At 35.3% G+C, this 12,599-nt stretch overlaps 1 protein-coding gene across 4 annotated transcripts in view; it reads left to right on the forward strand.

Annotated features, from left to right (window-relative positions):
• Window positions 1-12,599, forward strand: part of SYNJ1 (synaptojanin 1) — a 64,292-nt gene that overhangs the window by 16,735 nt on the left and 34,958 nt on the right. For all 4 annotated transcript variants that reach the window (XM_034073299.1, XM_034073297.1, XM_034073301.1 and 1 more), the window contains 7 exons: window positions 1,200-1,283; window positions 1,858-1,919; window positions 2,533-2,629; window positions 3,869-4,038; window positions 6,078-6,159; window positions 8,875-9,027; window positions 12,165-12,330. In XM_034073299.1, the coding sequence (XP_033929190.1) occupies window positions 1,200-1,283; window positions 1,858-1,919; window positions 2,533-2,629; window positions 3,869-4,038; window positions 6,078-6,159; window positions 8,875-9,027; window positions 12,165-12,330 (814 nt within the window). The remainder of the gene's footprint in view (window positions 1-1,199; window positions 1,284-1,857; window positions 1,920-2,532; window positions 2,630-3,868; window positions 4,039-6,077; window positions 6,160-8,874; window positions 9,028-12,164; window positions 12,331-12,599) is intronic.

Consider the following 12,599-nt stretch of genomic DNA (forward strand, 5'->3'; position numbering starts at 1 on the left):
CATGTCTGTGGATAGTTTAGTTGCCCTAAATCAACAGATCACAAGTCAAGTCTGTGATCAGCAGATATTTGAATAGTTCCTTTGCTGCTAAATAAAGAATCTAAGTAGGTTACATAATTTGATGATCTTGGTTTTCAGTGTAGCTTAGGGTAAGGGCACGCATGGGTCTGAGTTGCAATAGCTTAAGAAGCTGTTATCCGTCAGCTGAACTGTTGTAGGTGGCTGTACTTCCTTTCAGCCTCCTGGGCTGCAGGTGAGCATGTACTTCTTTGGGTCTGAGCTAGTCATAACATAAAAAGCCTTAGAAACAAGCAAAACAGATTTTTGGCAAATACATAGTACCCTATGGTTCAGGAAAGATAAAAGCATTCCTAGGGTTACTTAACACAGCTCCTGTGAAAGGTAGTTCTTAAAGCCACTGTAATTCTGCTGCATTTGATTGAATATCTTTGCCCTTATTATTCAAAAGCTATTAAATAGTTCTTTGCTGGCCTTTCTTTGCTTACTTATGATAATATAGTTGTGAAGATGTTCCTGCAACTCCATGCATGTGAGTAGGTATCTTTGGTTGACTCACTGACACTTTGCTAAGTTTTAGTGACTTCAGTAGGATTTTATCCAGGAAAGGCTCTGCTTGTACACATCCAGTTTCCATAGTTAGGACAGAGTGGTGTACAGTTCCTCTATCCAAGTTTTTTTGCCAGGCTGATGTAACTGGATGGTTGGCATGTCATTCCATTTAAACATACAGGAAACTTTAGTAGACCATTGTATTTTGGATTCTGATGCACAAAATCTGTGGAGGTGCTCTTAGTAGGTGGTATTGTTACTTTCTGTGCATTGGGTGTACATTATAACTGTTCCTACAGGAAGGTTTTAACAAGGTTTTTTAAAACAAGTTACTGTTAGCAGTGAATTCATTCAGGCCCCAATAACAAAAGTGTGTTGTTTTCTTAGATATTGTGAATCGTGATTCTGCAGGGGTGTATGAGACTGCCAGAACTTCTTTTATGAATTGTTCAGAGTGTAGAGAGAGAGGAGTCTAGGGAACATGATTAATATTTTAGCTTGTAGTGTGGAATATGTAATATGTAAATATTTTATTTACCCTATGTTTAGCTAAGGCTAATAAACCTAAACCCTTACACTCTGTACTACCTATTAACACAAATGTTTGGATTTTTTTTTCTTCTCAACAGGTGATATTTTTGGATGACTCTGTGTCATCTTTCATACAGATCCGAGGATCTGTTCCATTATTTTGGGAACAGCCAGGTCTGCAGGTAAGCAGGAGATAAATTCAGTCATACAGATAATTCTTATTAATGTCTTCTTAAACATCTTACATTTAGGCTCTTCTGCAGAGTTGCTTTTCAGGATGAGGTCATCCTTCAGGAGCAGGTTGGTGTTACTGCTTAATTCACCATGCTTGCTGCTCTCAAGTCTGAATGCTGTTTTGCATAAGATTTGAATGACCACTGTTTTTTAGATGTTTTCTCTTTGAGATTCTGAGTTTTTCTGTTTTAATTTAAATTGCTACTTTAAAATAGGTTATCTAAGGGCATCCAACGAGACTGTCTTCTTCTGAATTGCTCATGAGGCTATGTCTTCTCAGAAAGGCAATATGGATCAAGTTTTTGAAACATAATTTCATCACAGTTTTTAGAAAAAGAGAAGAGGAATTTAAGAAAAGCATAAAAAAAGAGTGCACACCATAGCATGAAGAATAAATTTTGGAGATTTCATTTAGAAAGTGAAATGAATTTTTAGGCCATATTTAGTATCAAAATAGGTCTTTGAAGAACAATTAATCAAATGCATAAAGACAAATAATTTAATGCAATCTTCATGTCATAGGTGGGATCCCATCGTGTCAGAATGTCAAGGGGTTTCGAGGCGAATGCACCAGCTTTTGACAGGTGTGTCTTAAATTTTTGTTAATGCACTATAAACCTCTGATAAGTGATGCATCAGAGGGATGGAATATATTATTCCAAATGGGAGGATCTGTCTATACAAATGTGTGATTCAGCAAAGCAGCAAAGTGCTTGGGCAGTTTTTTCAGACTTCTACAGGACTGTTTGTGTCTTTGAGTGCTTTGTTGAAAACTTTGAAGGAAATTTAAAATAGTGAATTACTTTGTTAAATTAAAAACCAAAAAAGAAAACCAACCAAAATCAAACCAAAATTATAGCATGCTTACATTGAATAATCTGTATTTGTCAGCTGCTGTAGAAAAGTAAAATCTATATTTTGATTTTATTCCTGCCATGACACTTCAGCTTCATAGCCTTATGAGTCTAACTAAATGTATGTTGTTAAATTGGTGCTATTTATCCTGATTGAATAGCAGTCAGCGGTTAGTGCTGTTACTGAGTTTTATTGATTTGTTTGGACATGATATAATAAAAGGCTTGCAGCAGTATGAGAGTACCCAGTACATTTCTGCAACATCTCAGCTGGTGTTGCAAGTTCTTGTGTTAATTTTGTGCATGCCAGAAGATGATTGTGGAATTTTTCTTCTGTTAACAGGCATTTCCAAACTCTTAAAAATTTATATGGCAAGCAAATAATTGTAAATTTACTTGGGGCAAAAGAAGGGGAGCACATGCTCAGCAAAGCTTTTCAGGTGAGTACGACAATTCTCTCACTGTGCATATCCTTGGAATTTCCCTGTTTGTGCTGAAGCTTTTATATAGCCTTCAAAAAATGAAGCAGCTATACTGTGCTCTACCACTTGTGATTAAAATTGTATTATCATAAAAACAGTGCTTAAGATACAGAAAGTGTTTGATTATGTTCAGATTAGTTACTTTCCTGCATAATTCTATAAGCAACAAAGACAGTGTTGAAGGATTTTAAGTTATTTTCATATTTCATGCTTAATAGTGGCTTATTTTAAAAATAAATCCTTTTTGCACTATAAAATTGGTAAATAAATAAATGCTACTTTGTGGTATGTAATACTGTGATGTTTATTTTTAAAATCTTTCCCTTAGAATTCCTCCTGGATATATTCCTTAATATTTAAAAAAAATAAAATTAATTTAGTCAATTTAAACATAAAAGCTGGTTCATGATTAAACAGGAATGTTTGTTCAGAAGATGTTAACTGGAAGTGGCCATTTTCATGAATTCCCACTAGTTAGGTTAAAAATAACTGTCACATTGTACTGACAATTTGAGAAGTTCTGTCTGAAGCCAGAGAACACTAGCCATCTGTTATTTCCCTTTTCCCCTCTCCCTTTGTATTATAATGGTTGAATGTCTTAATGTGATTCACTTGTATCTTCCCTGTATCCAGCAATCCTGGTAGGAGACATTAGTGCTCCCAGATCATATCAATGTAGATCATAGCTTTGCCAACAAAAGTTGTGTGAGCACTTCAGGATTGTTCAGGGAACATTAAAGAAAGTTTTGCTCAAGCCACCCTTCACAGCAACCTAAATAATCGGGCTGATTTTTTAAGTAGTATTTTATAGGGAGTTTACTCAGTCCCTGTTGCCGACAGGTGTGTCTGAAATGGTGACTGTTCATGAAAAGGATTTCCACTGAAGCAGCTCATTATAAATCAAAGCATTTTAACAGTAGAAGAGGCTGTAGACTGTCTTGGTGACCCCTAGTATAGTAAGGAAAAAATTGACTTTGTGACAAGAAAGAGAAACACACAGGGAAATATTCATCAGTTCTGAATGATTTGTTGAACAATAGTGATAAAAATTATTTCATTTTACCTAAAAGAAAGCGTGTAATAAAGAAGATAGCTAAGAAAACAGCTTTAAAACTATTTGTAGCCTCTTAGATTATACTGCTATGTGTTCATATATTGGTGTATTTATATTGTTTTCCTCTCTTTTTGCAATGTCAGAGCCATTTGAAAGCATCTGAACATTCAGCTGATATCAAAATGGTGAACTTCGACTATCATCAAATGGTTAAAGGTGGAAAGGCAGAAAAACTGCACAGTGTGCTTAAACCTCAAGTCCAGAAATTCTTAGAATGTGGATTTTTTTATTTTGATGGAAAGGAAGTTAAAAGGTTTGTGTGTGTGACTTCTGTAAATTTCTTCAAATTAAATGATGTTTCTGAGATGTTTTTCACCCATTGGCAAGAAAATAAGAGAAAAAATGTTACTTGTTATTGTATTTTTATTGTATCCAAGATGGTGGTTACCAACTGAAACACGAGTCCCTTATTAAAATTTTGTGTCATTCTGAATATGCTCTAAAAATTTTAATGGAAAATATTTCTGAGACATTTAGAGGGCATGACTTAATTTCAGGCCATTGACCTAGTAATTTTGCTGAAAATGGGTGCTCATCCTTTTTCTTGAGTGCACCCATATGGGCTTTAAGAACGTGTGGTTTTCCATGTTCCTGTATAATGTTATTTGTGTTATCCTCAGTGATGGAGCATACTGTTTCCTGTCTGTTGTAAATGCTGATGTGCAGTGCAATCTTTGTGGCACCTAGGTCCCCCATTTGAGAGATGAAGTTCCCCACAAAGTATGAATGGGATCCATGTTTTCTGCCCTGTTCCATACTTTCCACTCCTGCTGTACTTGTTCTTCTGTCCCCATTTCCACACCCCTCTTCCTAGAGCAAAGGCTGTGCTCATCTCAGCAAGAGAAGGGAAGCAGGGTTAGAAATAGGCAACATTCCTGCTCTTCTCCCTGCCACACCCTTCCTCCTTTTAATTAATACCAGAGCAAACTGTTGAGTGAGGTTTTCCATGGGAAAGAGAATTGTTGAATGAGGGGATTGTGCTATGAGCAGTGGGGTTTCATAATTTCTAGTGCATTAGGAGAAGAGGGTTCCAGTGCCACTCTGCTTTAATGTGGCTGTGGGTTTAAATCACCCTGGGGCAGGTTGTACTAGTCCTGAGTAAAGTTAGATTTAGTGGGAGGGTGCTTAGCTTCCCTCTCCATCTCAAAATGTCACTGACCATTCTCCAAAAAGCTTTAAAAGTGGTGTGATATTTTGTGTTGGGGGAACACCGTGGGTCTTGATGGAGATGCCGACAATATTGTCACCCATCAGACTGACAACAGAATGAAAGCAAAATAGGCTGTGGCTTGTGATAGCTTGAAGAATTGTGTCTTTTGTTAGAGAGTGACAAATCTTATAAGTTCATGGACCATCTACTTTGGAGGATGTCGTGGATTTTTTTCTGACACATGTAGCAAGTTGCTTCACATTTCATATCACATACAAAGATAGTAATGAAATAATCTTGGAGAAAGTTCTTTAAAACTTTTTGCAATTTATAGTTAGACCTACAAGTAAATGTGATGAAGCGTTTCTGACTTAATAGGGCAAAGTGTGTAGTGGGAATGATGAAAGTAAGGAATGAGTGTCTATCACTAGAAGAGCCATCCGAATTTTGTACTCATTGCTTGGCAAGAAGAATGTGGATGTTGCCTGATAACGATCCTTCTGAGAGCTTTGTAGCACAAGTTAATGACCTTCTCAAAGAAAGGGGAGCAGATCAGCATGTGTGAGGACCTCAAGCATCTGCTGAGCTAAGGCGAAGTGGCTTATTTTTTATTGTTGTTTAGGGAGGAAAGAGAAAGTAATGAGGGGTTGAAATTGGCTTTAGTTTTATCACAAATTCTTGTTACTTTTAGTTCAGTTAAATCCAAAACTGTCCTAACTTTTTAATTTTTTCCCCTTTTTGTTTCCTTTTTGTTTTAACTAAAAGTTACTATTTCCCTGAGATTCCTGGGTAGTGTGTTTGTTAGGATTGTTTGAAAAGAAAACTTAATCCTGCATAACGCTTTAACCAAGCAAGCAGGGAGAATTTAGAAAAAGTAAAGAAAAAAGACTCATGTTATTTACAAAAAATAAATCAGATTTTTATAGTGAGTACTGCTGCAAAATTTGTTGTTATTGGAGCTAACCCTCTATTGCTGATGCATTTATAAACATACTTGTGATGACAAGTAACATTGCCCTGACAATACCCTGATTTACTGTTCTGGTTCAGATCTTGATGTCCCTGTCTTTGTTGATGGTATGTGTGTTAAATGAGTTATTTCAGTTGTTTTCTCTCTCTGTCTCTCATTGTCCTTGGCACAGATCTCAAAGCGGTACTGTCAGAACAAACTGCTTGGACTGTCTGGATAGGACAAACAGCGTACAAGCTTTCTTTGGCTTGGAGGTAGGAAAAACAGTTCTAGATACACAACTCCTCCGGATGCTTCTGTAGCAATTAGGCTGTAAAAGTAGTGTTACCTTCCCTGTGAAAGCTGAATTGGAATAGGTGGCAGTTTGATTTATAGCATGATACTTTTCTTGTTCTGGGACAACCAGATCTTAGTTACAGAAGCAGTAGTTGTGTAGTAGTTGTAATTAAATGTTAAATGATACTCATGCAGCAGTATGAAAAATTTTAATTCTTTTTTAGGTGTCAGTTTCTTATGTCTGTTAAGGTTCAGGCTTGCTGTTTTAGAAGAGGTGGTAGTGTTGTAGTCCTTCACAAAAATGCTTGCATTCACAGCTACTCTATCAGATTAAGTTCTTTCAGGATGTAGGATTACTGTTCTTAGCATCTGCCAGTTCTGTATGTTCATATTTTCACAGCACTGGGCTCTGAATTCTTCATGGTATGGTACTATGGTTGAGGCTTTGGCCACATTCAAATTCAGTAGCTGGAGATTAACCATGGGATTCAGTTCTGCAGGGTTGTGCTTCAGCATATTGACTTGTTGTTGGAACAGAGATTCTAGCCTGAAGCCTTATACTGTAGATCTTGAATACATGAACCTGATAAAAATTGATGGAGTAAAATAGTACTGATTGGTCTAAAAGATCAGCTCTGAAAAACAGCTCCACTCATCTTAATAAACTAAGTTTGCTTCCTGAAGGTGGAATCCTTAGTGTGTTTAAATGAAAACTTACGGGTGCTGTAACATGAAACTAAGTTAAATGATTATTCTTTTGTTTTCTGAGTTTTATTTAATTAAAATGCTCTTGTTCTAGCATCTGTAGGAGGAATTTCTATGAGAACAGCAAAATTCATTAGCTGTAGAGCAAACATTTCTGATTCTGGAATATGTAGTGCTTTGCTGCTGTGTTTACCAAGTTAACACTGATGCCAGTTCATTGGTGTTTTAGTCAAACAGAATGCTGAACTGTTTACTCTCATGCAAGTAGTCTGGAAATTTTTCTCTTAACATTCGACATCAGTACATAGTGTAGTGGTTACAGTACAATTTGAGAGATCTGCTGCTTTTTTCTCCATTGTTTCAGCTCTGCATGCGTCACAGGGGACCACACCTTTTAATTACAAAATTAAGGAAATTAATTCTTCTTATTTAGTTCACTGTGAAAAGAGTAGCAACATGCTTTGAAAATCTCACAGCATTGTATTGTGTATGTAGTTTGTACCTCTGTCCATCTTCTATGAATTTGCCATTGGAGAAACAAATGGTTATCTTAAGTCTTTGCTGATCCTAGATCTGTTTGCTGGAGTTTAATAGTTTACTGTAGATAGAAATGCAAGCTTGAAGCAAGGAATGAGAAACATTGCCTGTTGTATTTTGCTGATAATACAGTAGTTTGTATGACATAAGAATGAACCTTTATACAGTTTTAATACATATAGTACTAATTATGCAAACTTAGCTTTGCAGCTCTGTTTTTTCCTATCTCATCCTTTTAAGAACTGGATTAAGTATTATCTTTTCTTCTTTTTTTTAGACCAGGTGAGAGCTGAAATTATGATTTCAGCTAATATAGTTTTTGAGCTAAAAGTCTAAAACTAATTAAGAAGAAGAAAACAGTAAATCCTCATGAGCTGCTTAATTTTAAAATTATTTAAATGAGACATTTGAATTCTTGCTTTTTTAACGTGATCAATACTTAATATAACAAGAACTGAGCTCTGGATAACCACTTAAAATTACAGTATCAAGCACCTAATTACTGAAGCTTCTTGGTTTTTTATACTTAATTTTATCTGCTAGTTCCCTGTTGTAACTTCTGTTATTTCTGACCAACCTTTAGAATTTTGCCTTTGTGTCATAATACGTTCATCATTTTAGACTCCTCCTTGCTGTTGGACACCTCAAGGTTTTAAAGATTTTTAAAGCTCTTGAAAATGGCATTTTATTTCATTTTAATTTTTTGTATTTATTTTTAGTATGACAGTGTGAGCCACAAACATGAGAAATTTGCTTGACTTTTTTTAAATAATCACAATTTCATAAACCAGGATTTCAAACAAGGTACAATGTCCCATTGCACATCCATGAGCATAGGGTGACATTTAAGTAATGTATTTAAATATAAAATAATCATAGAATCATGCATTTTCTATGTACTGTATGTATACAATTTAAATGCATTTTATGTAGACTGTGCATTGTGGAAAATTAATTCAAGTATATTGACTGGTAAGGATAAAGGTCTGCAGCGTGTTGTGCATGAAAACAGAGTGAATGAGAAGCCATTCCTATTTCACTGATCACATGCTCTTTTGCTGCTGCAGAGGTAATAGAGGTCAGTGTGTTTGGTATTATGCTTTTTTGGGAAAAACATCAATTGCTCTAACTCTAAATTATGTAAGTAGAAAGACTTGGGAACCAAAAATTGATTACCTTGTAACTACTGAATTTTTAAATTAAAATATTTACAAATCAACTACATAATTCTTTTCCTACATTCCTGCCTGTCTTCAAAAGAAAATTAAATGCTGGAGGCTATAGTTACATGTATGGTGTACCCTTTCAAACATGACATGCTGTCAGTTTATTCAGAATGATAGATATAAACCAAAGATTTTTTAATGCACATATGCTGAAAAAATAATGAGTCTTTCGATAAATGCATTTAAACATTTTTCTTTTGCAAATGTTGTCTTCAACTGTTGCAGATGCTAACAAAACAACTGGAGGTGTTAGGATTAGCTGAGAAGCCTCAGCTGGTTACTCGCTTTCAGGAAGTTTTCCGATCCATGTGGTCTGTGAATGGTGATTCTGTCAGTAAAATTTATGCTGGAACTGGAGCCCTTGAAGGGAAAGCTAAGGTAAAGTACATTTAATAGAAACTTCAGCAGTATTCCTTATGGGTTTTTACAGATTTTGTAATTAATATAGCAATTATGAGGTTTCCTTTTTTTAAATGTGCCTTTGTTGTAATCCTAAAACACCCCAACCAACTAAACAACAACAAGAAAAATAACATAAAGAGGTCGGTTATGTTGGTAACCAGATCTTGTTTCAGTACATCCTTTCTCAACCATTCCCATGCCTCCTAGAGTTCTGCAGGAACTTTCCTCCAAAGTTCTGCAGGAAAGGATGAGTGTCAAAGCTTTAATTTCTTTAGATCGTAGTTCAGAAAAATGTATATTCAAATCAGCTTTAGTCTCTTTGAATATTTTCATTTTTCTCTCTGTACCTCTGCCTCCTATTGTTTCAGTTTCATTCACTGTGTCACTGTATTTGCCGGACATTGTTGTTCATACTTTTTAGTGTTTATTAACAGTGTTAGAATTACTCAGTTGCAGCCAGGTGTTTGTTTGCATGTTCCTCCAGCTGTTTCTTTTTAGTTTTGCAATCAGTGAAAAAAAACCCTAAATTCTGTTTGTGCCTTGCTTTCTAATGTTGTGATAACAATTCTGTACTGCATGACAGTGTAATGCTCTGTTTCTCTTCAACATATTTTGTCTTTTTTGATGCCCGAGTTGTTCACATTTTCTAATTATTTTATTTTTCTGCTAACAATGTTGCTTTTTTTGTTTCCATAAATCTCTCTCTTGTTAGGTGATACATGTCAAGCCAGGCAAATGTTGAACCATAGTAATTATTGCCCTTAGTTCCTTCAATATTTCTTTTCATACTGTTCCTTTATTCACAAATGGGCTGCTTCTCATTCTGTATTGTATACTGCGTACTCATAGCTGATTATTTTGTTTTTCCATCACTTGTTCATTCAAACCATATCAGGGTCCTTCTTTGCACATGTACAAGGCATTGCAGTAAGCTACATAAAAAGAAGTAAAATAGAATTGTTATTTATTCTACCCTTAATGGATGCATGCAAGACTTTTTCATTTGGGAATTGCTTTTATTTTAGTGTAGAGTGGAATTTGGTTAAAGGTGTTTAGTTTTATTTTCTTACAAAAATGTCACCCAGACCGTCAGGAAAACTACAGTAAGTATTTTGTGGGGTATCTCCCCTTCTCCTGACTTTCTCATTCAACCTTACTTGTTTCTTTTCCTAAATTAATAATTTTCTGTCATTCATTTGGATATTTAAATTTTTTACTTTGTAAAATGCATTTACTGTATTTATGCCTCCATTTATTGACGAAACACAGAGTGCATTTATTCTGCTGTCTTTGTAATAACACAGGAACCCTGCTCTGGTACAACTGTTAATGAGTACCACATCTTACAAATAAGACAGCAGCGTTTTCCTGATGAAAGTCCATCTATTCAAAGAGGATCTTTAATACTTGCAAAACCATACAATACTTGCCATTATTTCAGTAAAACCTGACCAGATCACTACTGAGAATCTTCTTGAGTACTCTGATAATATATAACAAAAGGTAGTTTTTATAAGTTGTTAGCTGTATTCTCATTTCTCAAATGTAAAGTTTGATGGTTGAAGTTCTTTTCTTGCTCTTCAGTCTGATTCTTTGAAGACCAGAAGTACTTAGAAGTAAAAAACCCAGAAATTTAGGATAGGAGAAAAAAATATTTTAATCTTAAATCTATTGATATGCATTTCTATACTGAAAAATGGTCCTTTTTAAAGTGTTATAATACTTGTAACATCTAACTCCTTACCTACTCTTTTTTTTTCGCTTTCTCTGGGTTCATTTCAATTAATTGCCTGATATGTGAATGGTGAGTGTGTTTTCTCTGATTGTGCCATAAGTTATATGTTGTCTGACAGAAAGGGAGCAGCATCCTATTAAAATTCTATTGCAACAGTATGCTCCCTAACACCTCATCCACATTGTCTTCCAAAAATCACGGTGTAAATTCACTACTACTTACCCCTGACAAAAGAGTAGTTTCTTTCTTGTTGTCTAGTGCTATTAGTGGAATTAAATGATGGGTTTGTTTTGTCGTTTTCTTAAGCTTTTGTCTCTTTTTTTTAATGCATTTAAGAGACCTTCATGAACAATGCAAGCTGTAAACTTGAAGGGTTTTTTTTAATACCATGCAGCATCCCTGATGGATTATGGTTTATGTTTCATATACATGCAATAGCATGTGCTTAAATACACCTCACAGGCAAAATACACTTACAAACATAAAATGCAATAAACCGTGTAGTCAAGAATATCGTAGAATATGTTTTTGTGCCTGTCAATGTCAGTGCTGTGTACACAGGTTAATACTGCTGGTTTTTGAATCGAGTATGAGACTGCTTGACATGTTGATTACATTATCCTCCATGTGTCTGACCCACAGGGAATATCTGTAGTAGTAATACATCTTTTGGAGATTCTTGTTTAGCTCAGGTAGTTGGACACTTCCTTTGGAGCACTTACTGTTCATGGCACTTGTGTGCAGTCTGTGTAACGACAGTGTCTTCATATGTATGTAGCTATAGATTAGTGTATATGTTCCTTCTGGGATACTGCATGAGACTTGCATGATTTTTAAAAAGTTAAGGGGTCTTAATAAGTTGAAACTATCTCTTTTTTTTTTTAACATGGGTATTTCAGAATGTGGATTCTGAACTAATATGTTCATACATATATACATACATACATATATATTCATGTATCATGACGTTTAGACTCAAGTGCTTGCTCATCTGTCACTATTTGGGGAAAAGCCCAGAATCCCGTATCATGGTCTAGACATGGCACTATATCAATTTCATTTTTGAAGACCAAGGGTTTAGGGGGAAAAATATTATTCCCCTCCCTGCAGTGTTTTGTTTACTTCAAATAATTCAAACTGGAATAATCTGGTTGTTAGATATGCCTAGAAGGTATTACTGTGTGGTTTAGCATTTGGGTGGGAAAGGAAAAAACACAACATAGTACAGTAGGCTCAGAAGGCTTTAACACTTAAAGAAGGAAATTGCCTTAGATTTTAAAATCATTAATGCAGTTTACAAATATGTTACTGAATATTGCCAATGTTATTGTGAGCAGTGTCCAATATAAAATATCTTATACGTGTTCCTCCCTAACAGGCTGGAAAGCTGAAGGATGGTGCTCGTTCTGTGACCAGAACGATTCAAAATAACTTTTTTGATAGCTCCAAGCAGGAGGCCATTGATGTTTTGTTATTGGGAAATACCCTAAATAGTGATTTAGCAGATAAAGCACGGGCTCTCTTAACCACCAGCAGTTTACGCGGTATGTGTCTTTCAGGATTTTAATCTGTCTGATAACTATTTGGTGTAAGAAAGCTGTATGGAGTCTGTTTTCAAAGCAATATTGGGAAGTGTAAATGCTATTTTATGTTCTGTTGGCTTATTAAAAGACGAAAGTTACTTCTGCTTTACTAATATTACCAAACTAACATGCTGCAGTAATTTCTTTACTGTTTATATTTTGTTGATGTCTGGTGGTGTTATGGGTAAATATTTGTGGACTATATTTGTCAGAACTTTACTGTAGGTGCA

The sequence above is a fragment of the Melopsittacus undulatus genome, chromosome 2 (genome assembly GCF_012275295.1).
Source record: "Melopsittacus undulatus isolate bMelUnd1 chromosome 2, bMelUnd1.mat.Z, whole genome shotgun sequence".
NCBI classification, from domain to species: Eukaryota; Metazoa; Chordata; class Aves; order Psittaciformes; family Psittaculidae; genus Melopsittacus; species Melopsittacus undulatus.